We start from the raw sequence: 27,314 nt of genomic DNA, 5'->3' as shown, positions 1-27,314 counted from the left end.
AAAGAGCATTTTCAATAAGAACAATTGCAAATACAGATTTCATACAAACCTAGAAACTATAGCACAGCGTGCTGATAGCTGTAAATGCTAACCCTCCAGCCGAGAGGGAAAGCTGGGGCTATCCTCGTGAGGTATGAGGAGCAAAGTTAAGGAGTCAGCTTATGGACCGCATCATCCAAGTACATCAAAGAACAGCTCACCCTAATGCTTTAGATAGATCTAACACAAACACTCTCTCCTCTCTCTCTTCCTGCCCGGCCGAATCTTTCACTAACAATGATACCCTAATGTCCATTGATTCCAGTTAATTCTTGTACCAAAATCTGTCAGGCATAGGGTGTTAAGTCACATCACTTCCATCGCTTTTCCTTCTCAAACGTCCATTGTTTAATTCCATGATGTCATCATCGTCCTTCAGCAGAGGAAATCAAATCTTCTCTTTCCTCAGCCACACATTTTCAGATGCATTTGGAAACATTTGGCAGTACAGTTTATCATAAGAAATCGCTCTTTATTGCAACAGTAGGAAGCATCGTATACACACTGGACATGTAGCAGCCACTCGAGAATAAAGAACAGAATAGTCAGCTTTGAAGAAATAAACACGATTTCTGTATTTCTACATTTTAACACAAAATTAACCCTAACGCAAATGCTGAGTCCTTCTTGTAAAATGTGCAGTTTCTCTAGGAGAAATAAACATGATTTTATTATTTATTCCAAAATAAAATCTTCATCACATAATTTCATTTCAACCAAATCATTAGAACAAAATCATTTAAATCTATTGTCCTGTAATTAATATTTGCTTAATTATGTTAATCAACAGAACACATCTTTTTAGTATTTTTACTCATGGTACATACATCGTTTGTGGCCTACTTAGTCACAGTGTCAATTTCCTGCACCTTTCTAATTTCTTTGACGGTATGTTAATTATTTTCAATTAATTTCAAACATTGTTTATAACTCACACCATTGAAGGTTTAATCCGAGCAGCTTTAATTTATGCATAACCCTGCTCCATCAATAGTATTTTGTTTTTTAAATCTAAAATGAACGGCCCCCACACCATAGGAGGTGTTTCCTATGATGCAGGGGACATTATTTTGTTTTACTGTCCCTCCCCACCATGTTTAACCTGGCAGTGACGAACAGAAAAAAACCCACAGAATACTGTCCACTCTAAATTGTGTGGACAGTGTCCTATGTAAACCTTTTTTGGCTCATACTCCATCGGGCCATCGGAGAAGTACATCAGCAAAGGAGTTGGCGTAGGCTCCATTGCTGACATACTTAAGGTCCACCCGTCTGTAAATCAGGTGGGCGAACCAGGGGTTTGCTACAGAGTACCATCCCCACCAAACTCTAAATCAGGACTTCAGTCAGTAATGCCTTCCAAAAAAATCAGATACCTCACTCAGCAGTACATATGAAAAGATGCCACTGGTGCAGCTTTCCAAAGGTGCTAAGGCTGAGTTTTGTGAAATATGGCAGATTGTAAATATGCACTTTTGTAACTTGAGTGATTATAGTTTAAAAGTATGATTTGGGTGTGGATGATGAGAATTGTTTTATACTGCACTAAATTTACTTTATATTTTTAATCATTTTTTTTTAGCTGGTCTAAAAGCAGTTTAGAAAATACTTTAGCATCGTATGCAGTAGAATGGGCTGACCTTGGAGCAAAGTGGATAGGTATGTATTTTGTTTCATTAGTCTTTTCACAATACAGCTAATTCAGTTGATGGAAAACCCAATTTAAGGGCCTGATTACGATGTTGATGAGACCACCACCGACAGCCTTTTGGTGGCGGTCTCACAGAGAGACCGACTGCCTCAGATCCGACGGGCTCAAGGAGCCAGTCGGACCGTCTGAGGGCACTCCAATCCTTACAATGATGGCAGTGCCTGCCAGGCACTGCTGTAGGGATTATGTTGTCCCTCCCAGCCAGTCGTTTCATGGTGGCTTACCCGCCATGAAAAGGCTGGTGGAAAGGGATACTGGGGGCCCATAGTAGGCCCTCCTTTTCCCCATAGCCCTCAGTGTTGGGTTTTGGGGGGTAACATAGAGCAGGCAAATGCACATTGTGCGTTTTTGGACTGCGGCGTGTGTTGCAGACAAGCAGCAAACGCCGCAATACAAAATACAAAACATACACTTTGCGACCGCCTTGAAGGCAGTCTCATTGTAAGTCGGGGTGCGGGACCGCCGACATCGTATTGGGCGGTCCCAACCCCGATACGGTTGCAGTCGGCGTAAGTCCGACCACCTTGTAATCAGCCCCTAAGTGATCATGTGGCTGTTCTATATGAGTTTATAATTAATTCTATTATTATATTTAATAGCCGTGCAGTAGTAAACATCACAATATTACATGTGATAAATTATATAAAACAAAATGTACTTATGACTTCAAAATTTGTTTTTCATGTTATCCATAGAAAATTAGTAATGTTTTTTGTTTACTTTTATACATCTTTCTCAGCTTTGCAGCACAAGTTGATTTCCCTGCGACACAGGGCTATCAGTGGTGGTTCTCGGAATCTCCAGTGTCTAACAATGTCAATTAAATACCCAGTTCCTGCAAGCGTTCTTTGATGTCTAGCATTAGCCCAACATTCCATGATCCCTAGGAGTGCCACCGTTGGATTCATTTCAGCAGGGATACACAGTAGCTGGATAATCAAGTCATTAATTGACGTCCAGGAGGTCTCTATATTCGGGCATGCCCATATGATATGAAAGAAGGACCCGTTGAGGTCCACACAGCATGTACAGCGTGGTGTGCTAGCACGTCTCATTTTCCACAGCCTATCTGGACTGTAGTATACACAGTGGAAATAGTAGAACTGTACAAGCCTAAGATTAGAGGGCATGACTAAAGCCTGTGTGGCCATTTTGGTCTCCCTCCAGTCATGACCATCTACCTCACCCATGTCCATCTCACAGCTCTTGCAAAGGTTCACTGGGGTGTTGGGACATTAAGTAACAGGGACTTGTAGAGATGGGAGATCCCCTGTCGACCCAGTAGGCCCATTACCAGTTTCACTTCTAATGAGCTGAAATCAGGAATTCCCTCTAGCACCTTACGGTAAACCCAGAGGGCATGAATCATCTGGAGGTATTTAAAAAAATGGGTTCCATTGAGGTTGTATTCCTTTTGAAGGTGGTCAAAGGAGACATTGTGGTTGTGGTACCATGAGTCTCCTAAGGATGAGATTCCAATCTGGTCCCAGCCCTGTAACCCCTGAAGCCTGGTCACCTGTTCTAGCCACGTTCCCTCCCACAGAGGGGTCTGAGCCATCTGTTTAAACAGCCATCCAGTGTGTGACAGGGCTGCATGAAAGCACTGCAAGGGGATGCCGGAGACCTATGGAAGGGTAGCTGGATGGTGGTGTCCATACAGGAGCCCCCGTATTCCCCCATTTCTCTGGTAGGATTAGTTCAAGGCACCAAGAGGAATCGTCATGATCCCCAAACAACGAGTCCCTTAACCATACCATATGTGTTGCCCAATAGTAGAGGCAAAGGTCTGGGTGCCCATAGTCATCCCTTAAACTGTGTGGCTGTACATTAGGGATGGATTACGATCTTGTTAGGAAAGCATTTCTACTGAATCAGGTTGGGAATGCTTTCCGTATGAATTGCAATCCGGGAATCCCACCGACGGACTTGATTCGGTTGGGCTCCCATTGATATCCCAACGTGAACACAGGCACAGATTTCAAATTGAAAAAAGGGGTGGGTGGGGAAATGCATGCACTCTGTGGCGGGACGTCCTTGGGGCCCGAAACACTGCATACATGGAAAGGGGGGACCCATGGGTACCCCCCTACGACTGATTCTGAGGGCCCAGGTGAAGAGGGGGGGGGGCAGCTACGGGCCCCCGAAGTACAATTACCACAGCCGTTTCATCTCCTCAAAACAAGTCGGAACAGTTGTCAGAATCGGTCATCGTACTTGCTCTTTCAGAAACTGTCCCCGTTGAGCTGCATGATTCGGCTCTGAATGAGTCGGATCGACAAAAATAGCGTTCAGAACCGATTCGGTCAGTGCGGACGGCTACCTTGTATCGTACTTGGTCATCCGGAAAGGTAGACGATTCAGTCGGAAACATAGGCACCAAATCGGATTCACTTAATTCGGATCCCGTTTGGAGCCGTTCTTAACCAGATCGTAATCGGCCCCTAAGAGTAGGACACTCTGGGTGATTTCCTGCAGTAGAAGCTTGTAGCAATGGACTGCAGCTCTGAAAAAAAATGCTGGGAAGAGTGTAGGGGTGAGAATCACATAGAGAAACATGGGAAGAACTATAATCTTATAGTGGGCAATGCATGCTGGGAGATTAAGCAGAAGGGTAGCCCTGTAGTCAAGGTCAGTCCATACTCGTTTGAGAATAAATGTGATGTTCAGGCACCAGGCTATCTGCTGGTCAGGAGAAATAATAATGTGTACATACTTGAATGAGCCATGCATGGTCCGTAGTGTCCCATATGGCATAGGGTCAGAGAGTTGACCTCTTGAGTGTATGTATTGGGATTTTTCTCAGTTGACCCATAGCCCTGCTGCATCGCCATCAACATTGAGTATCTGTATTAAGTGGGATAGAGTTGTCTGTGGGATTATAGGTATAGAAGGATATCGGTGTAAAGCACGACTCTATCTTCATGTGAGTGGACCAGCAGAAGCATTCCAACTGTGCATCCATCTTGATCTAGCATACCTGTAGTTCAATCACAAGAGCGAATAAGAGAGGCGCAAGAGGGCACCCCTCTCATGTACCACAATGTATGGAGAAGGAGGATGAGAGTCCTCCATTCACCAGAACTCTCGAGTTCCCTGTAGCTGTATAGCGCGTGAATCATGGAGAGGAATCTGTGACCAAAGTTCGCCCCTCCGAGTATTTGGAAGAGAAATGGCCAAATGACAGTATCAAAGGCTTTTTTATTGTCAATCAAGAGTAGATCCTTCTGCCCAAGAAGTTTGTCAACTTGGGAGAGGGCCTCCTGAAGTTTACATAGGCAATGCCAGGTGCTTCTACCAATCTTAAGGTAATTTAGATGACTGTGGCAAGTGTGACATCCAGCATTTTGCCAAGCAATTTAGGATTTGTACTTAGGAAGGAAATGGGCCCCTAAGACGAGCACAGCATTGGAGGCCTGTCGGGCTAAAATGTGGTGGTGATAGTTGCAGACTGTAAATCTGGCAGTAGAGAGCCGGAGCGCCCCATCTCCTCAAATAGGAGAACAGGTGGGAGTCAATAATGAGGAGAACTTTTTGTAGAATTCGTCAGGGAAGCCAATTTTCCAGAGGGGGCAGTTTTGATAGTCACCTGCAGCTCCTCTACTGTAAATGGTTTGTCCATGTTGGCATGTTGAGTCTCAGAGAACGACCGTATGGGGTGGTCTGCTACATTTGGACGAGTTGCTTTGAGCTGTAGCCTGTGGCTATAGAGCATGGTGTAATATTCTGCTACGGTACAGCTATTTCTGTAGCATCAGAACTGAGGGGTCATTCCTCTATCCAAAGTGCTGTAACTGTGAGAGGTTCCTTGCACTTTATGGTCAGTCAGTAGATTAGCTTTCCAGCCTTACTCATACAAGCGCTATTGGGCCAGGGAACCAGCTATGTTGGTTGAGTCAAGAAGTTTAAGTTGGAGTGTGTTGCGGAAGTCTGCTGGGGGTTGCGCATCTTCTGCCGACTCCCTCAGACCATCAGAATGTTCCAACGCAAGCTTAAGGGCTTCCAGTAGAGACATTTTTTTATCTTTCTCCTGCTGTCACTCGCAGACTGCAGCAAAGGCTGTCCCTTGAACCACTGTTTTGAAAGCCTCCCAGAGGCATTGTGGGTGTCCACAAAATGTTTCAGTTCAGAGTAGACTGTTTCAGTGGTCAATAGGTCTTCCAGGGAATCTTCCCCAAGGCCCCAGGCATTAAGTGTCCAGGTAGCCCTAGCTGTGAGCTGCTCTGTCCTGTTCAATAACTCAACTAGCGCATGGTCTGAAAGGACACAAGGTAGGATATAAGTTGAATGGACCAGAGGAAATGAGTCATTTGGTATGAAGAAGTAGTCAAGCCTGGAGTGGCAGAGCAATGTGTAAAAAACCTGTCATGGGAATGCTGTTTGCCCCAAACATCTGTCAGCCTCAAGGAGGTCATTCATCTGCTAAAGGCTAGGGTTCTGTGGGATGGGGAAGAGGAAGTTGTGTCTAGGGATCTCTACTCATAATCAAGGTAAAGTCCTGTTAGACCTGACATCATTGGCTTGAGTCTCTCCTCCATTTTTTTCTGTTTGCCTCCACTGTTTACGATGTTTTTGCTGGTATATGCTTTGGGCACTGTGCCACTGCTGATCAGTGCCACAGTGCAAGTGCTCTCTATGTTAAATTACTGTATTGATTGAATTCCATGTTTGGCTTATTTGGTTTACTGACAGTCCCTAGTCTAGTGCACCAGGAGTGCCAGGCCTTCTAAATACAAATGGTGCTTGTGGGCTTGCAGCACATGTTGTGCCACCCACAAGAGCGGCCTAGTAAAGGTATGTCTACAGGTCTGCCATTGCTAGACCTACGTGCAGTCTGGTACTGTCAGGCTGACTTCGCAAGTACACCTACTTGCCAGTCCCCAAACCTTCCCTTAACTTCATGTCAGTCACCCCTATGGTAGGCCTGAGTGCAGGGTGCATTGTAAGCATAAGGTAGGACAAGTCCGACCAAGTTGGCATGTCCTAATAGTGAATTACAGCCATATTCGTTTTTCACTATTGTAAGGTAACCTGCTCTCCATTAGTTAGAATGGGCTGCCAGGATTATTAATGCTATAATCCTAGCTGGCTCGGGGAGCATGGTGCAATGTCGAGTTTGGTATCCCTGAACTCGGGGTTTAATTACGCATCCGTTTGTGTGGATGGTTTTTGGACTCTGGGTTTGAAAGTTGCACTTTTAGAAAGTATTTCTGGTTTCTGCTGGTTTGGTGTGTGTGTGACAGGAGCTGGGTGGCTCCAGAGATCTGCTGAGTCAGTGTGGGATGAGTGGGACATTTGCATTGAGAGTAGGTGGAGAGTAGCTTCTGATAGCCTGCCCTGCCTGATACAATGCGGGCTCCACCTCCTGCCAGGCGACTGATGGCTCTGTACCTGCCAGGGACGATCCTGGCCCCACCTCCTGCCGGGAGGCTGATAGCTCTGCTCCTGCCAGTGACAATACTGGCTCCACCTCCTACTGGGCGGCTGAGGATTCTGCCCTGCTCAGTGAATAGGCCAGGTGCCTCTGCCTGGCTCCACCCACAACAGACCCAGGATGTTGGGAAATTCCCCTGCATGGACAAAGGGATCAAAGCCAAAAAGGGGTATAAGAGAAGGACCCCTGAACCAAGAATTTAGATCCCTTCTGACAAGGAACCCTGAAACCAAGGACAAGAAGCCTGCTGATCCAAGGACTTGCCTACCCCTTCTGCCAGTGTGCTGTTTGCTGGGGGGAATCCTGCATTGCTTCTTTATATTTGCCAAGGAACCAGGAGAGAGGAACTGTGTGTGTACTCTCACGCTTTGCTAAGAAAATCTCCAAGGACTGGAAGAGTGCCAGTCTCCTGTTCAAGTCACAGGGCTAAAGGACTTCATCTGCTCAAGTGCTATTTGCTGGAACCTGTGAATCCAGCACCTCTGAAAGAACCAGCAATCTCGACGCGGACGGACGTCGCCGAATCCAGCTCGACATAGTGAGTAACGGCTCCAGTGTCCCGCTTCCTTGACGCCGGCCGCCGGGCCCGATCGACGCCAGCAGCAACGCCAGTGAGTAGTGAGTTCGGCTCCAGCTCCAAGGGACCTCGTGTCTGCACCGCTGCTGATTGCATCGACTTCGAAGCCCTCTCGACGCCGTGAGCGCTGCTCACACTTGCAACAGCATCATCGACATCGACGACTACTGAGGCCTGATCGACACCGACGACGCGACGCCGGATTGCTCAACGCCGCTGATCATCGTGTGCTTCATTTTCCTAAGGTACTGTGTTGTTGGGGGTCCGTGTGACTCCGGGCTCGACGTAGCGCTCCTCGCGGTCGGCGCCGAACCTTTGGATTAACTTTGCCTCGACGTCGTGTGACTCCCGTGTGGGTTACATTGTTGCCAAGAACTGTGTTTTCAAGAAGAAGAGTTGCTTTTGATACTAAAGACTTTGTGCTAAGAAGAAACTACGCTTGAACTATTATTTTCCCTTCCGAGAGTATTTATTAAGATTGTGGTATATTTTTGTCGTTATTTGGTCTTGTGCTAAGCCTTATATAAAAATCCTTATTTTTATAATACTACTGTGTCGTGTCCATTTGTAGTGTATTCACTTTATTACTGTATGTGGTCATAAATGCTTAACACACAGCCTCTGAGATAAGCCTGTCTGCTCTGCCAAGCTACCAAGGGGGTGAGCAGGGGTTATCAAAGGGTGTGATCCCCTTGCCCTGACTAGAAAAGGTGTGTCCCTATTTGTCAGAAGTGCATACCTCTGCCAACTAGAGACAGCCAAGTCTAACAAGTCCCCACCGGTAACCACCTTGCCTGGCTGGCTGGATTAACGATAAACTATCTAATAAATGATTGTCGTGGTATTGATCAGGGCTGTGGGCACATATATATTTCCCACAGTCCACAGCTGCCCCTCCAGCGTACCCTACAATAAGATAAATATGCCCAGCGAGTCCAGATGAGAGTTAGTGATGCTTAGGGGGCAGATATGATGCAGTAACATGGCCAAACTCCTTGCCCTCAATGTGAATCCCACATGGATTACCCTGGTATAGCCATATCTGCTTAGGAAGGGGAAATACATGCTTAACCCCTTCGACGCTGATGACGAGCTGGGCTCGTCATGGCGTAGCCTCCTCGCACGCTGATGACGAGCCCAGCTCGTCACGTAAAGTGCGTTTCCGCAAAACACAGCGTGCGAGCGGAATTCCGCTAGCGCGCATGGTGTTGTGGGACACTCCCGCGCCGCACGGCCACCAGCTGCTGCGTGTGCCCCTTGCCTGCCCTCTGCCTCGCTGCTGCCTCGTTTTGCCGGTTGCCGGCTGCCTCCGCTGCGGGGATTGTTTTTGCCTTGTTTTGTCAAACATTTGTGCCTGTTGTGCTTAACCTCTATTTTTTCCTTGTTTTGTCGATTTTTTGTGCCTGTGTTGCCGAATTTAATTTGGCCCGTGTTTTGACTTTCCTTCCTTGTTGTCCGCCTACCTCGCCGCCCCCCGCCCTCCCTTCCCGCCACCGCCGCTTGTCCCCGCCCCTTTTTTCTCCTCTGTAACCCTCCCCGCTCCCGCCTCCCAGCTGCTCCGCCCACCCGCGCACTTGGCCTTAAATGGCGACCGTGCGAACGCGCAGCGGTCACGCGCAGCGGGCGCGCCGATTGTGCGCCGAAGGCGCGCCAAAGGTAAGCCCGTCTATGCCCGTCCGCGACCGGATCGCGTCCAGCGCCAGGACCCCTGGCCCCCGAAGACCCCGACCTACCCGCCTGACGTACTCCGCCGCCACCCTCACCGCACTCAACACCGGCCGACGCCCAGAGTGCCACCAAGCCACTCCACGACGCACCCACGGTCCCTTCAGCTGCCACGCCTGCAAGTTCTCCTGCATCCGGACCTGCCTCGCACCAACACCCGCCAAGTCAAACACCAGCAGCACCCACCTCAAGTGCATCCAGCTCAACACCCGCTCCGTCCACAGACACGCCATCGAACTCTGGAACCTCCAAGACGCCACAGCCCCTGACGTTGCCTTCCTCACGGAGACCTGGATGAACGCCTCTTCAGCTCCCGACATCGCCATCGCTATCCCAGAGGGCTACAAGATCGTCCGGAGGGACCGAAACGCCAACCAGATGGGAGGAGGCATCGCCATCGTCCACAGGAGCACCATCCGTCTCACGACCAGCACCGACAACACCCTGACCAGCGCCGAACACCTGCATTTCCAGATCCACACCAACCCGAACACCACCCTCAGAGGCACCCTGATCTACCGACCCCCGGGACCACGCACGCAATTCAGCGAGGACATCGCCGACTTCGTCAACCCGCATGCCCTCCCCTCCGCTGACTACATCCTCCTGGGAGACCTCAACTTCCATCTGGAGAACAACAACAACCGCAACACCAGCACCCTGCTCGACAACCTCGCCAACCTGGGACTCAAGCAACTGGTGTCCACCCCCACCCACCTCGCCGGACACACACTCGACGCAGTCTTCTCTTCCAGCACAGACATCAACTTCAGCCACGCCACTGAGCTTCAATGGACGGACCACAGCTGCGTCCACTTCACCTTCAAGAGAACGACGACCCACCACCACCAGAAACAGACCGCCCGCAGAAGCTGGAACAAGATCACAGCAGACCAGCTCGCCACCTCCCTGAGCCAGCACCCTCCTGCTAGCTCAGCGAACCCCAGCCAGGCCGCCGACAACCTCACGAAGTGGATCAGCAACTGCGCGGACGAACTCGCCCCACTGAGGACCCCGCCTAGCAGACCCGGCAGCAAGAAGGCCCCATGGTTCACCGACGAACTCAAGAGCTCCAAGAAGAACTGCCGAGCCCTCGAGAAAGTCTGGAGAAGGGAACCGACACCGGACAACAGGACCTCCTTCAAACTTGCCACCCGGAAACACCACCAGCTGATCCGCGCCGCCAAGAAAACCGCTTTCAAGGACCGGTTGGACAACAACGCACACAACTGCAAGGAACTCTTCAACATCGTGAAAGAGCTTTCCAACCCCAGCGCAGGAAACAACGACATTATCCCATCGCAAGACCTCTGCAACTCCCTCGCTTCATACTTCCACAACAAGATCGCGGACATACACAACAGCTTCAACAACCAACCAACGCACACCATGACCGAACAACCACCCCCCCCACCACCACCCTCCACGCCTGGACCCCGATCAGCACCGAAGACACCATCCGCACGATGAACTCCATCCACTCCGGATCACCGACCGACCCCTGCCCTCACCACGTCTTCAACAAGGCCGACGCTGTCATCGCACCCCACCTGCGAGACATCATCAACACATCCTTCGACACCGCCACCTTCCCCGAGAGCTGGAAGCACGCCGAACTCAGCGCTCTACTCAAGATACCCGCAGCGGACCCCACCGAACTCAAGAATTACCGCCCCATCTCGCTCCTCCCGTTTCCGGCCAAAGTCATCGAGAAGACCGTCAACAAGCAGATGGCCGCCTTCCTCGAGACGAACGGATCCCTCGACCCCTCACAGTCCGGCTTCCGAGCCAACCACAGCACCGAGACCGCCCTCATCGCCGCCACCGATGACATCCGAGCCCTGATGGACAATGGAGAAACAGCGGCCCTCATCCTCCTAGACCTCTCCGCGGCATTCGACACGGTCTGCCACCGCACCCTAGTACGGCGCCTCAGCAACATCGGCATCCAGGACAAGGCGCTGGAATGGATCACCTCCTTCCTCGACGGAAGAACACAGAGAGTCCGCCTACCACCTTACAAGTCAGAGGCCTCCGAAGTCATCTGCGGCGGCCCCCAAGGATCATCTCTGAGCCCCACCCTCTTCAACGTCTACATGAGCCCCCTCGCGGCCATCGTACGCAAACACAACCTCAGCATAATCTCCTACGCCGACGACACCCAGCTGATCCTCTCCCTGACCAACGACCCCGCCGCCGCCAGAGCCAACCTGCACGAAGGGATGAAAGAGGTAGCCGAGTGGATGACGACCAGCCGCTTGAAACTGAACTCAGACAAGACGGAGGTCCTCATCCTGGGCTCCTCACCCTCCGCCTGGGACGACTCCTGGTGGCCTCCCGCCCTGGGCACCGCACCCAAACCGACAGACCATGCACGAAACCTGGGCGTCATCCTGGACTCCTCCCTCTCCATGACCAGGCAAGTCAACAACGTCTCCTCGGCGTGCTTCAACATCCTACGCATGCTACGGAAGATCTTCTGGTGGATCCCCACCGAGACCAGAAAGACCGTCACCCAGGCCCTCGTCACCAGCCGGCTGGACTACCGCAACGCCCTCTACGCCGGCACCACCGCCAAGCTCCAGAAGAGACTCCAGCGGATCCAGAACGCCTCAGCCAGACTCATCCTCGACATCCCACGAACCAGCCACATCTCCGGACATCTGAGAGACCTTCACTGCTCCCCGTCAACAAAAGAATCACCTTCCGCCTCCTCACCCACCACACAAAGCCCTACACGACCAAGGCCCGAGCTACCTCAACAGCCGAGTCAACTTCTACGCTCCCAAACGCCACCTCCGATCAGCCAACCACGCCCTCGCCGCCGTCCCCCGCATCCGAAGAGCGACGACAGGAGGAAGGTCCTTCTCCTACCTGGCCGCCAAGACCTGGAACTCCCTCCCGACCGACCTGCGCCTGACCCAAGACCACCTCTCCTTCAGGAAGAAGCTGAAGACCTGGCTGTTCGAGCAGTAGCGGCACAACCCCCCCCCCCCCCCCCCCCCCCCAGCGCCTTGAGACCCTACGGGTATGTAGCGCGCTTTATAAGTGTCACTGATTGATTGATTGATTGTGTTAATAAATGGGTCTCTTGAAGTAGAAGGATTGTGGGTTTCATCCCCTTAACAGAGCGAAGAACCCCCCCTCTCTTAATTTTGTTGAGCAGTTCGGTGACTTTCCAGGTCAGTATCTTAAGTTTTGGCTCCACTGGAAGACCTAGTCCAGGGGATAAAGGGTCCCTGCACCTGGATAGAACTAGTAGTGAATTCCTTGTGCAACAGAAAACCGACAAAGGAAAAACCTGCAATTTAAACCAACCCATTAACTAAATACCCCCAAACAAACCCCCTCCATACACTTCCCACCTGGAAGCATCTGTTGCCACCAGGTAAGTAACTAAAGAAACTAGTCAAAGATTAGGCTCCTGTTTAAGCCAGTGGTTGTGGCTCAAAGGGAGTTCCGTAACAGACCGTTCATTGGTCCGTTAGAGCTGCGAGTTTCTTGGTAATCTCCAAGTGCAAGGAAGTTAGGGATGTCAGGTGTCTGATCCCATCACCCCACATACTTGGGTCTTCCTATGGGCACTTCCAAAGGAGCGTCTGCATTTCGCTAGCCTGTGTCTCCACAGACCGTGAGGACCACCTCGTAGTTCCTTACCTAGTCATCTGCAAGGGCTCACCAGTCGCCCAGGCAGTCTCTCCTTGAGCCTCTCCCATACTCTGTTGGGATGGTCAAAGTGGGATATCCCCTGAAAAAGTAATTTAAGCTTGCCTGTTTATAGGATCATAAAGTTTACATTCATGACACACAGATTCTGCTTTACTGGTTCAAATGATTACCTCTGGGTCTGGACATGTCTAGTGTAGTCCGTGAAAATCATGATTATGTATTATTCATGAAGCGCCTCTCCCTTCGGTCTCACAACTCGTAGTATCAGGTCTCAGTCCCGATAGGTGAGGACACGTGGATTAATAGCCGCAAGCGCCTTGTGAGCTAATTCAATAACTGGTCCATCGGGAGAAGTCCACAGAGCCATGATTCCAGGAAGCGGTCATTGTCGAAGCCTTCAACCCCATCTGGGAAACACATAATTCGAAGGCTGTTGCAAAGAGCCCATCCCTCTGCATGTGCATTTTGTGCTGCTGTTGCATTTCCATCCGTTTGTAGGTGCTGCACAGACGGCTGCAACTCAGAAACCGTGTCTTTGAGAGAAAAGATGCGATTCTCCCCTTTGGTCACTCATCCAGCGGTGTTTCACGGATCTTGTCTCAATGCCTTTTCCTCCATGACGTCTCCAACTCTGATCCCCAGTGCACATCTGCAGTCTTGAATGGTGTGAAGGAGAACCTCATTGCTGATAATGCGACTAGTAGCAGGATTCAATGACAAATAAGCGCCTTCTGCATGTGTCCCTTGGAGGTCTTCGCCCATTTTCAGTGGCTTTGCAAATTTATATTGCTTGCTTTAAGGGGGCCATTGTGTTTGGCCATTGCAGAGGCCTGTCACATAGGTCTGGTGTGTCAAAGGAAGGGCAGCCAGATGTCCAGCACCAGAGCTGCATGAGCAGCCAGAGCATATGCGGGAGGTGGGTACATTATTTTTGCGAAGTTCACTACCCTACCCCCAATGTAGGTCATTCGTCAACGCAACCAGGAGCCCCATCTAAGGGTCTGCCATGAAGTGTCCTCCCTCTCATCCAAGGTGGGTCCCTGAAGGTCATCTCACCACTTGATGGGAGGCATATCAGCTGCAAGGGCAGACAGCCATCCCCTTGCACATGGCCATGGGCCTCCAGTAGGGCATTGCTCTGCAGTGAGAAATGTGAGGAAGAGAGGGGGGTCTTCTGGCCTCCTCCCATCCCCACCAGTCAAGCGTATAGGGCAAAGTCTCTGTGTGGAGATCTTAGGGGAGGTCTCCTCTCTGGCACACTTCTCCCCCACGCCAGGTACAACATGTAGGCCTCAGTAAGGGGTCAACAGTATTTGCCTCCCTCTAGCCCTCTTCCCAGTCGATAATGTGTAGAGGGCTGGTGCCTCTGCTGATAGGTGTGGGGGAGCACCAAGCTCCCCAATCGCCACTGCTCAGGTAAGGGAAATGTCATGGGAGAGGCCGCCTCCAGCACTCACCTCCTCCCCAGAACAGGTAGACACTAGGAGCCGGCATCTATGGTGCCCGGGCTCGATACTTAAACTCTGGTCGGCTCTCCCTCGCAGGCCCACACAGTCTGCCACAAGCTGAGCTCGTCCGCATGCAGACGGGGATGCTGGCAATGGCCCTGCCTACAGCAAGCCTCCAGCTTCTACAGGCATAGCAGGTCTCCACGTGAGGGAGAGAGTTAAATCCTCTAGAATACGGCCAGCACCAGTCCCCAGCCTGCAAGGGCCTACGAGAGGCCACACAACAGATAGGAACCACTCGAGACAGCCGCGGCATGGTTAATGGTAATGGTTCCCTGCTCCAGGTATGTGGCACTCCCAGGGGGCGATGGCTCACGTAGAACAAAGATTTAAGCAGGATGTTAGGCACTGACCGGGAACCTAAGTGGATTGCGACTGCCATCTTGCTCCTTAGGCCATGCCCTGTGTCCCCCCAATGCAAAGTATACTTTGGTGACAAAACCAGCATTGAAAGTAGCATCATGGGAGGCCTGACCCCCAACTCTGAATTTTCCCTGTGCATTTTTCACTTTCTGATTAACTGGTTATGTTACATATCTTGAAAAACACTGTATTTACCAATTTTTGGAAGTGGTAGACCAGTGGTAGACCAAGTCCTAAAATTAGTGAGTTTTCCCAACAGAGAGCCCCTTTGGGGATTAAAGGCTATTGGTCCGAGTAAAATTATGACCACTGTATCGCTAGCAATTACATCAACCTCAGTAAGTAAAATAAGTTATTTTGCTGTCTTGGTAGTCAAAAAAGAATGTAAATATAATCAAAGTTATTTTGGAAGAAGGGTTATTAATGAAAATAAAACAATGCTTTTAAATGTGATCTATTAATAACGTACATTTATTAAAACAGGATATTTGATAGAGACTTCTAGCTGCAGAATCGTTACCTTACAATTATCCCAAGGTGTCAGACTGGATCTGGAAACTTTTTGAGCAGTTCCTCTGTGTGCTGGTACCTGGTGTCGTTCGGCTCCACGTTGGCGTCATGCGCTTTGGAAGTGGTGCTTATATGGGTGCCACCCCATTGCTCTGACATCAGGTCTTTTCGTTCTGCCCCATTCAGTGCTGATCCAGAGAGAGCTACCGCCAGTCACTTTTTGATTGACTTTTTGTCAAACATTTTTTAGAGACTTTGTCTCCTGGTGAGCTAGGGATGTCCCCTAAAATAAAAACAACATGTTTCAAACTCTGTGGTGTCTGTCACAGGCAGATATCTGTGATGAACCAACACTTAGTTTGCCTGTGGTGGTTGGAGCAGGCCCACAACTCCAAGGCCTGCGAGAACTGCTGCACTATGTACCAAAAGGCATTGCAGGAGCACTTACTGAAGCTCCTTACCGAAGCTCCTTACCACCCATTGTCGTATGATCTCAAGACAATCAAGATCTCAGTAGCATGGAAGGTCCTTGGACCTCTCATACAACCGCTGTCGATGCTCATCGTCGGGGTTGAAGTCTTCGTTGGGTAAGTCTCACAAAAAGAAGTCCAATAATTCAAAGACTTCGCCACGCCGGTCGAATTCCTAAGACAAGTTGCAAGAACAACAACACAAGTCAGGGTCCTGCTCTCATGGTTCCAATGTAAAGTCTATGCCTACATCCACTCCATACCTTCCAGAATTTCCCAGAGCCAGAGCAACCCTCGCCTGACTCAGAGTTCTGTGCGGCCATGCACCTCATATTTGGGTGGCCTGACTCCTCTGGAGCACCTCCGGAATCCATAGCTCAGAGGAAGCTCCTGCTGTTGGGTTCTCCCTCTGCACCAATTGAGCACCTTGGTCGAACGTTGGATCCGGAGCAGTTCTGCCTGCAGGTCAATGACCTTCCACAGAGCCCAGTCCAGTACTGTAGTGCTATCATTCCCAGCGCAAGGGCACCACCCCATCTTCATTCCTGACTCCGATATGGAGCTGTAGTGGCATCTCACGATACCAGCTCCAGTACTGGCTGGATGCATGCCTTCCGAGTCGGAGCTGGTGCCTTTGATATTTCTGGAGAGCGAGATGATTGGGAGGAGTCTCAGGATCCTTTTGGCTACCATAACCCCCTTGATGAACCTGAGGACAGCTGATACTAGAACTAGCGGATGACACTTTACAAGCCACTGGGTTGGTCTCTCCTCCCACCGTGACTATGGAGGAAGGGGCCTCTTTTGCAATGGTGGTGCGATGGGCAGTTGAGGTCCTACCTTCAGCTACCCTCAGTGGCAGTCAAGACTAACATCATGACATAGGTGCTTCAGCTGAGCCTCTCCACTCATTCAATTAAGCCAGTACAGACTTCCTTTTTGGGGTCTGGTCCAAACTCTGCACAGGGACTCCTGCACACAGGACTATTGCCCATTAGCATTGCTCTGCTTCTGAGGATTCTAGTTTCCTCACACAGCACCCTATCTCGGAGAGCTTGGTGATCCAAGCCTCCACCATTAAGGTCAACCTTGGTGCATTCCCTTCTGAACTGATTAGAGAATCCAAAAGTCTGCATACCTTTGGCAAGATGTTTCCTTCTGCCAGCCTACCACTGTGGTCGGTAAACATTGTGTGCCTTTTGGGCCGCTATAGCCACGCTGTTTGTTTTTGGGTTGGTATAAGAGGCCCAAGTCATACTGTAACAGGCAATTACAGATGGCAATGATGCAGCAAAGTTCACATTTTGTAGCAGATTGTACAAGACCGAGTCGCTTGGCAGAGCGATTGAGTTGTTGGTGGTACTAAGTTTCCACGCCTTGTTGGGAACCACTGGGTATTTGGGGATGTCCAAGCTTCCTATATAGACATGCTCTTCGATGGTTCCTGCCTCTTTGGTGAAATGGCAGACTCAGCATTGGATTGCTTTAAGGACAGTTGGGCCACTGCCAAGTCCTTGGGCCTCTCCGTGGCCCAGCCAACTACATTCTGCCTTTCGCCCCTTCGGTGGCTGCGGAAGGGGCTACCAACTGAGTTCTTTCACATCCAGCCACCAAGGCCAACAGGCTGGCCCTAGATGTGGTTCCCACAACGTGAAACCACCAGCCAGAGGTTGCACTCAGTCTGCCACTCCCTCAGCAGCCGCAGCCTCCAACCCCCTTTAGCTTGCCCTCATATCATCACAGGCACCCAGCAGATGGCAGGATTTGCCATCACCTGCCCCACTAGTTTATTACATCAGACAAGTGAGTACTGCAAATCATCCAGGAGGTTACTCCATTCCCTTTTTGGAAACCCCACCACCTATGCCACCAACTTATGACTGGCAGATGGAGGACCACCTCTCCCTACTATGTCAGGAAGTACAGGTTCTTTTGGCAAAAGGAGCAATCAAGAGGCTGCGGTGCCGTCATCAGAAGTTGTTCATGGTTGCTATTCCATCTACTTTCTCTTACCCTAAAATTGCAGAAGACTCCTCCCTATTCTATACCTGCACCTTCGCAACTTCTTCTTGGAGAAGGAGGAATTCAGAATGCTCGCATTAGCTCAGGTCATATATGCCCGTGAACCAGAAAACTGGATGGTAGCTCTGGACTTGCAGGACACTTAGTTCCACATCCCCATCCTGCCTGCCCACAGGTGTTACCTATGCTTCATAGTGGGCCACAAGCATTATCAGTTTGCTTTGCTCCCCTTCAGCCTTACCAGTGCCCCTCAGGTGTTGACCAAGGTGATGGCGGGGGTTGAAGCACATATGCAGAAGTGAGGGGTTTTAGTCTTTCCCTACCTCAATGACTGTTGAAGGCGGGCTAGCCCCAGGCAGTCTTCTCCCACCTCTAGACAATAGCACACCTCCTGCACTCGCTGGGGTTCACTATCAACTTGCCAAAGTCACACCTGACTTTCTCTCAGATGCTCCCTTTCATCAGAGCTGTTCTTGACATAGTGCAGTTTCAGGTCTATCATCCTGAACAGCGAGTCTAGGATATTCTGGATATGATTTCGATGTTTCAGCCTATATCCTGGATAACAGTGAGACTGATTTTGAGGCTGTTATGCCTCATGGCCTTTTGCACCCAGCTGGTGACACATGCCTATTGCATATACATTATAGGTAAGGGGAAAACCCGTTACAAATTTGGGGACCTGGGTAGCATATGATATAGAAACACAGTGGTCCTCAAACCAAAGATTCACAATATCTGAATTAATCACAGATTCTTAATTTCATATGAAAACAACCAAATTTGAAAAGAAAAGATGTGCAAGAGAGTAAACTTCCTATATATCGACTTTTTATTTTCACATATGATTTTTTCTTAAAAAATTGTCTTTTCTACATTCAGTGGTTGCTGCGATAGTAAGTAAGTGAAATAGAGAACGTGCAAGAAAAAGTAGTGCTAGAAATAAAATAGGTGAGGAAAAAATATTTCCAACAGTGAAGGGTAGAGAGCAAAATTAGAATTATTTTGTTATTATTGATCTTGAAGTATCAATCTAATTGTCCTGTCCCAAAACGCTATTTTACATGGCCTATTTACAATTTAAGATACAATCACAGATTGTATTCATCTGTGGCACGCAATAGTAGTACAAATGGGGGGCAAAGAAAGGGTCCAGGCTCTTGAAATGTTGTCGACGTTTCGACTCGACTTGTAGCATGTAAGGTGTTTTTGGCCTTGCCTGCGAGTCTTCCTCAGGACGAGAAGGGTAGGGGGCGGGGCTGTGGTAGGGGGCAACCAACCCCTAGTACAAAGTACTGTAATCTAATGAGAAAGGGAATACTATCAAGACATGGTTCATGGTAGATAGCCTTAGTTAAAAACATGCACATCTAAAAGGAAAATTCTCATTCTTACCCGCTCTCAGTGATGTGCGGGTAGATGCCTAAATTCTGGGCTCATAAATATATATATAAGGGCGGAGGCCCATCCAGGGTCAATCAAATGACATAAGTTCTGGAAAAACAATAGTCACACCGTGAGCTATTGATATCAAGTACTACAACAAATATACAAATATACAATACATTCACCATATTGAAACCACAGCGTTATCATGTTATGCCGATGGTTTTGTGATTATCAGATTACATATTACAAAGATAGGGGCTCCGTGACTCCAATTGCCGGTGTCTATTACGATAAGGAGTCAGTTCAAAGCTAAGCAAAACCAGTCGGCGTGATGACCGATGGAAAGGAAACGTCCGATTTTAGTTAGAGGTTCCGTGACTCCAATTACCGGTGTCTATCAGGATGAGGAGTCAGCTCAAGGCTAAGTAAAACCTGTCGGCGTGGTGACCCCTTTTAGATGTGCATGTTTTTAACTAGGGCTATCTACCATGAACCATGTCTTGATAGTATTCCCTTTCTCATTAGATTACAGTACTTTGTACCGGGGGTTGATTGCCCCCTACCACAGCCCCGCCCCCTACCCTTCTCGTCCTGAGGAAGACTCGCAGGCAAGGCCAAAAACACCTTACATGCCACAAGTCGAGTCGAAACGTCGACAACATTTCAAGAGCCTGGACCCTTTCTTTGCCCCCCATTTGTACTACTATTGCGTGCCACAGATGAATACAATCTGTGATTGTATCTTAAATTGTAAATAGACCATGTAAAATAGCGTTTCAGGACAGGACAGTTAGATTGATACTTCAAGATCAATCATAACAAAATAATTCTAATTTTGCTCTCTACCCTTCACTGTTGGAAATATTTTTTCCTCACCTATTTCATTTCTAGCACTACTTTTTCTTGCACGTTCTCTATTTCCCTTACTCACTATCGCAGCAACCACTGAATGTAGAAAAGACAATTTTTTAAGAAAAAATCATATGTGAAAATAAAAGTCGATATATATGAAGTTTACTCTCTTGCACATCTTTTCTTTTCAAATGTGGTTATTTTCATATGAAATTAAGAATCTGTGATTAATTCAGATATTGTGAATCTTTGGTTTGAGTACCACTGTGTTTCTATATTGGCATATACAGGCTCTGCAGTGGGACAAAAAGTGCTAACTGCGAAAGATCTGGAGTGGTGGCTGACGAATCGCGATTGGGTCAGCAGCAGACCCCTCTCCCTTCCTCAGCTGTGACTGTACTGACAGATGCATCACTCGGGGACTGGGGCGTCCATCTTTGACAGGTGGAGATCAGATCCTCTGGTCTCCGGCAGAGTCTCAGCTGTGCAACAACATACTGGAGGTGAGAGCATTTGACTGGCATTGAAAACACTGAAAAAACCATAGGTTTCAGGCTCGTTATAGTTAGAAATTAGCATTTAACTCCATCCATGCTCATGACGAGCTCAGCTCGTCATGAGGCACGGTGCTCCGGTGCTCATCGGTGCTCATGACGAGCTGAGCTCGTCTTGAGCCGTGGAACGCTCACAGGCTGGGATAATTCCCCTGCTGTGCTGAGCGTTCCACGGGAACGGGTGTGGTCATGACGAGCTCAGCACATGAGCACACGAGCTCAGCGCATGAGCACACGAGCACTGTGCCTCATGACGAGCTGAGCTCGTCATGAGCACGGGGGGGCTGTGCGCGCCCCCAGCACAGCGGAGGAATTAACCCCGCTGTGAAGGGGTTAAAAAACCTTAGAAATTCACTGAAAAAAAGATAGGTTTCAGGGGTGTTATAGTTAGTTGGACATTTCAATCGTACAAAACCATAGAAATTCCTCCGTTATAGTTAGTTCTGCTAACTAAAACCCATGCCCCCACAATGCACTGCTGGTGACGTCACATATTACATAACACATGATATGGTCAGTTACATCACTGATGACACCAATTTAAAACGTGCCTAGGGCGCGTTTGCAGAGTGTATCTGGGAGGGGGCGGGGCCTCTGACACAATCTGTCTTTTTTTGTTTTTGTTTTTTGTTAGAAGGGGGCTGTGTGGCCCCTTTTTTTGGGCCCTGTGGACCCCATCACCCAGGGCCCGATCCCTTTAAAAAAAAAAAGGAACGGGAAGGGGGCCGCATGGGGCCCCCCTCCCGTGGCCAATTCTACCCCAGGGACCCCATCCCCCAGGGCATGGGCAAACATATTGTTTTTTATAGGAAGGGGGCTGCATGCCCCCCCTCCTAAGGCCTCTATTGGCCCCACTGACCCCATTCCCCGGGGTATGCCTTTTAAAAAAAAATAAAATTGAGGGGAACCCCACTCCCGGACAACTTCTGGCCCCGGGGACCCCATCCCCAGGGCCTGGCTATCGTTTTTTATTAGAGGGGGCTGCTTAGCCCCCCTCTTCAGACCATGTATGGCCGCGGATACCCCATCCCCGAGCCTGCCTTTGCATTTTTTAAATTTTTTTAATGGGGAGGGGGGCCGTATGGCCCCTCTCCCGGGCCACTTCTGGCCCTGGGGACCCCATCCCCCGGGCCTGGCCAACTTTTTGGGGACCGTGGGGGGAGCCCCAATGCCCCCATGGTCCCAGCCGGCTCCCCACCTCCTGCGGGAGCCGGCATTGCTTTTCCTTATGGGGAGCTGCTAAGATGCAGTTCCCCGTGTGGAAAAGCAGTCTGGTTTGGATTTTGGAAGAAAGAGCAGGTTTCCTGCTCTCTCTTCCAAAATCCAAACCAGTGTTTGCTATGACAGGGCGGGAGCCGTGAGGCTCCCGCCCTGTCATAGCAAACAGCAGTGTCCCGGGGTGGGCACCCCAGTACACTGCAGGAGCCGGCCCTGGGGGGTGGTGGTCCCCAGAGCCATCACAGGCTCCAGGAGGGGGGCCACGTGGCCCCCTCCCAATATCTACACAGCCCCGGGGAGTTGGTGGTCACCGGGACTCGGGGGTCCTTAACGGTCCCCCAAATTTACATAATAGTGCCCCAGGTAGCTGGCGGTCCCCTGGGCGTGGGCGCGAGACCCCCCCCACACAGGTATTTTTTTTTTAATAAGCCCCGGGGTGGCGCTCACCGGGGCAGCTTAGGGGTGTGCTCCCGCACACTAATTAATGAAAGCCCCGGGGGAGTGTAAAAAGAGGCATGGCCTCTGAACACCTCTCTGCAACACAGCACCCTGGCAAATACTGGAGGTACCTGGTAGGCCCATAATAAGTCAGGGCATGGCCAAACATATTGTTTTTTTTTAGGAAGGGGGGCTGCATGCCCCGCCTCCTAAGGCCTCTATTGGCCCCACTGACCCCATTCCCCGGGGTCTGCCTTTTAAAAAAAAATAACATTGAGGGGAGCCCCACTCCCGGACCACTTCTGGCCCCAGGGACCCCATCCCCCGGGGCCTGGCCATCCTTTTTTTTATTAGAGGAGGGCTGCGTAGCCCCCTCCACAGACTATTTATGGCCGCGGATATCCCCATCCCAGAGCCTGCCTTTGCATTTTTTTATTTTATTTAATTTTTTGTATGTAGGAGGGGGGCCGCGTGGCTCCCCTCCCGGGCCACTTCTGGCCCTGGGGACCCCATGTCCCGGGCCTGGCCACCTTGTTGGGGACCGTGGGGGGAGCCCCAATGCCCCCACGGTCCCAGTCGGCTCCCCACGTCCTGCAGGAGCCGGCATTGCTTTTCCTTACGGGGAGCTGCTAAGATGCAGTTCCCTGTGTTGAAAAGCAGTCTGGTTTGGATTTTGGAAGAGAGAGCAGGTTTCCTGCTCTCTCTTCCAAAATCCAAACCAGTGTTTGCTATGACAGGGCGGGAGCCGCGAGGCTCCCGCCCTGTCATAGCAAACAGCAGTGTCCCGGGGGTGGACACCCCTGGACACTGCAGGAGCCGGCCCTGGGGTGTTGTCCCCAGGACCATCACAGGCTCCAGGAGGGGGGCTACGTGGCCCCCCTCCCAATATCTACACAGCCCCAGAGAGTTGGTGGTCCCCGGGACTCGGGTGTCCTTAACAGAGCCCCAAATTTACATAATAGTGCCCCAGGGAGTTGGTGGTCCGCTGGGCGTGTGTGTGGGCACGAGCCCCACCCCACGCAGGTATTTCCTTTTTTTTAAAAAGAAGCCCCGGGGTGGTGGTCACCGGGGTAGCGGGGGTGTATGTGCCCCTGCACACTAATTATTGAAAGCCCCAGGGGAGTGTAAAAAGGGGCATGGCCTCTGAACACCTCTCTGCAACGCAGCTCCCTGGCACATACTGGAGGTACCTGGTAGCTCCATAAAAAGCATTTTTTTTTTAAAAGAATCGGGCGAATTTGCGCTGGGTGCGCGAATCAAGCTAAGAAAATAAAAAACATAAAGCGCTGGCTGCCGTGCTTCGTTATCTGTAAGCCCACTGGTGAGCCTGGTCCCGTGGGGGGGGGGGGGGGCGCAACCTCGGGACTGCCACCTCTCTGGGGCTTCATTTATGATGTGTGGGGGGCACGCTGCCCCCCGCAGCCCCGCGGGGCACTGCTGGTGGAGCACTGAGGTCCTCTTTTATCCTGAGGACCTCAGGACACACGTGGACTTCATCCCCCGAGCAGCTATCCGACAAGAGGTGCGTTTGCAGAGTGATATAAAAAGGGGGCGTGGCCTTGGACCACCTCTCCGCAATCCAGCTGTGTGGTGCTTACTGGAGGTATCTGGTGGGCTAGTTGGCTCCCAGGGACCCTCAGTATTCAAGGGGACTTAATCCCCCAACTTAGGATGCACCAGGGGGCATGCTTGCAGAGTGATGGAGAAAGGGGGCGTGGCCTGTGTTCACCGCTCAGCAATCCTACCGTGTGGGGCTTACTGGAGGTAAGCGGTAGGCTAGTTGGCCCCTAAAGGACCCCAGCAGTAAAGGGGACTTGAATGCCAATTCAAGAGCACGTCAGGGAGCACGTTTGCAGAGTGGTAGGCAAAGGGGGCGTGGCCTGCTATGAGGATTTAGCAATCCTGCTGTGTGGGACTTACTGGATGTAATAGGAGGGGTAGTTGGCCCCCAAGGATGTCCTTGCAGGCCAACTACCCCTCTTGTTACCTCCAGTAAGTCCCACACAGTGGGATTTCTAAATTGTTTTCGGAGGAATGCCCCCTTTCTCCACCACTCTGCAAACACAACTCCTGGCAGACTATGGGATGGGGAAGAAGTCTCTTTACTCCTGAGGGACTTTGAGGCCAAGAAGCCCTCCTGGTACCTCCTGTAAATCCTATACAGCGGAATTCTCCCTTTCTCCACCACTCTGCAAACGCGACGACTAGTTAAAGAAGTGTTTGCAATGTAATAGGTTTCCCAGTTGGGAGAGTTAGATTTATTGGTGTTGTAAATGTAAAAGATTTTTACTAATGTTTTTGAGAGGCGAGTGGATGTACGTAGTGTGTAGTGGAATTATTTGGTATGTTGTGCAGTGAAATTATGTGGATAGAATGTATGTGGTATTTAGTGTATAGGAAATATGTAGAGTGGCATTATGTGTTATGGAGAGTAATTATGTGGTATGGTAGTCTGTGTTGTGGAGTGGTAACCTCAGCTTTAGTCTTCCTCGTTTCCATAGACGCTCAACTATGAACTCAGTGAGACAAAAAAAGAAGGAATCACGGAGGAGCACTTGTGGACCTAGTCAGAGGTATGAGCTGTTTGGCTGCACCGACTTTCGCACAATTATACGTTTTCTGCATTAGCCACATAATGCATCAAGCAGTCACTATCCCAGGTTTAGTCACGAACTACGTGAGCAGAAAAGCCTAATAGTGCTCAAAATAAGAGTTCCCTCAAACCAGTTAAAAATGGGGGAATAACCTGACAGACGTGAGCTTAAAAAATTAAGATTGCAATTTAAGAAAAACTGTTGAACAGCTAAAACCAGATATCGCGTTCCAATATGGAATAAACTTTTTCTGGCAAGTAAACAACGGAACGAAAAACACTTCTGGTATCAGATAAATTCACTGACACTTGGGAAAAATACATCAAAACGCAGGGAGAAATGAGGATACATGGGTAGCACACATAATGAGTATGTGTAAAGAACCAAAGCTAAAACCAGCACCAGTCAGTCAAATAGCAAAAAAGGACAGCTGGAGGAGCGCAGAACAAAAAACTGAGATTCTCCTTGGAGTCACCAACTCGAACAATAAACACCTCACCCTACAATACAAAAACTCTGATAAATTAACGGAAGTAAGTCACTTAATAAAAATCATAAATAAACTACATTTAGAGGGTGCACCAGGCCCCCCATGGAATCCCCAATGCCCCTTTCAGGGGAGAAGCTTCATATTGGGCCCATTACTTTACTCCACTCTTCAACGAGCTGTTCATGACAAATGGAATTCCAGAATCATGGAGGGGAAGTATCATCCAGCCAAGTTTAAAAGGGGGAAATTCAACAAAGCCGATAAACTACAGGTTGATCGCTTTAATTGATGTTGAAGCAAAGTTATATGCGAGCTGCTTTCTAACCCATTTACAACTGCATCCCAAGATCTCAAACGGGGGTTCGGGCTGGAGCAGGCACCTTAACAAACCTAACGGCATTAACATTGTTAGCCGAAAAAGCCAAATATAAGAACACCCGCTTGTTCGCCTGTTTTGTGGACCTTAAGCAAGCTTTCGATAGCGTGCCCCCTGAACTTCTATGGGAAAAACTGGACAGCTGGGGCATCCCTACAAAGTTATTAAACGCCATCAGAGAATTATATTCGTGCACATGGAGTTGGGTAAAGTTAGGGGATGGCTGGTGGATAACAAAGAAAATATATACCCAAAATGGTCTGAAACTGGGGTGCGTGTTAGCTCCAACTCTTTTCAATCTGTATATAGCTGATCTTGAAGACGCTCTCCTGGAAATCAATAGTCATCCCCCATCGATAGTTAATGAGGAAATCAGGTGCCTTCAGTACGCCAACGATCTAGTCATACTAAGTCAAACTCCAATTTGCTTACAACAAGGAATGAGTGCCATTGCCAAATATTTGGCAGCAAAAGGACGTAATATCAGCTTATGTGGGAAAGGGAAGCCTCAGGAATATTTATCAGCTTATTTCTCACTTACCCTAAAACATCAATATATGAGGCTGCATCTTGGCATGTGGGAAACAAAAAGACTTAATCCCAGTATGGAAGGATAAAAGTGAAAATCAAGACTGCAGACTATGCAGATACAGATATGAATCTATTCAACATATTTTTTGTGTATGCCCAAAGTTATTAAAAGAATGTAAGTCACTAATAAAAGCACTACTGAATAGTATGACTATACGAACATGTAGAGAGGCTGTAATCACCCGGCGTGGCGGGTCCTCAATCCGCCTAGTATCCTGGGGGCTGAAACTTTTAAATATTTATTTAAAGGAAATTGGTTGAAACTGTGTGGAGATCGAAATAGACTTTGTAAAAATACGGTTGGACAACCAGAAAATTTTCAAAAACTAAAATGCTATATTATAAATAGGCTGTCACAAAGACATGGACTTCCCAAATCTTCATTTTAAACAAAATTTTAAATAATTGTTGTACAGAAGTATTTTGTAGATTGACTGTGTAAGAATTCTACTAATGATTTTATGTGTTTATACAAGTATGCAGTAGTACTGTTTAAAACTGTCATTTGGTGTAATAGTTTTTGTTTTTAAAAGACCGATCACTTAAATAAATAAATCTGAAATTCAATCCATCATCTGCTCACTAATCTGCAGATTTGAACCAATAAAAGCCTTGTTTCTAGCTCAAACGTTATCAAAAATCCAGCGACGAGTGTTACAGCGTGGTGGAATTCCCTTTGCAAACCTATAATCATCACCTGTTACTTATTGCTAAATGTGGGTGTTAAATTGGTACTAATGGTGTGCAAGCCATTTGTGCTTCCTTCTCCGCCTATCTTGCCTCTTTC

The 27,314-nt window shown here is 49.2% G+C and overlaps 1 protein-coding gene across 7 annotated transcripts in view; it reads left to right on the top strand.

Moving 5' to 3' along the window:
• The window catches only part of LOC147697946 (betaine-homocysteine S-methyltransferase-like), a 381,692-nt gene that overhangs the window by 264,484 nt on the left and 89,894 nt on the right, over positions 1-27,314 (top strand). For 3 of the 7 annotated variants that reach the window (XM_086934647.1, XM_086934650.1, XM_086934646.1), the window contains one exon: positions 1,622-1,698. The exons of 2 other annotated variants lie outside the window; for them this stretch is intronic. In XM_086934647.1, the coding sequence (XP_086790773.1) occupies positions 1,622-1,698 (77 nt within the window). Of the gene's footprint in view, positions 1-1,621; positions 1,699-24,959; positions 25,050-27,314 lie in introns of all 7 variants that reach the window. 2 more of the 7 variants (XR_015299315.1, XR_015299314.1) reach the window with 2 other exon arrangements.

Source organism: Lissotriton vulgaris, chromosome 8 (assembly GCF_964263255.1).
Source record: "Lissotriton vulgaris chromosome 8, aLisVul1.2, whole genome shotgun sequence".
Lineage (NCBI taxonomy): Eukaryota > Metazoa > Chordata > Amphibia > Caudata > Salamandridae > Lissotriton > Lissotriton vulgaris.
This window is presented reverse-complemented; position numbering and strand designations above follow the sequence as displayed.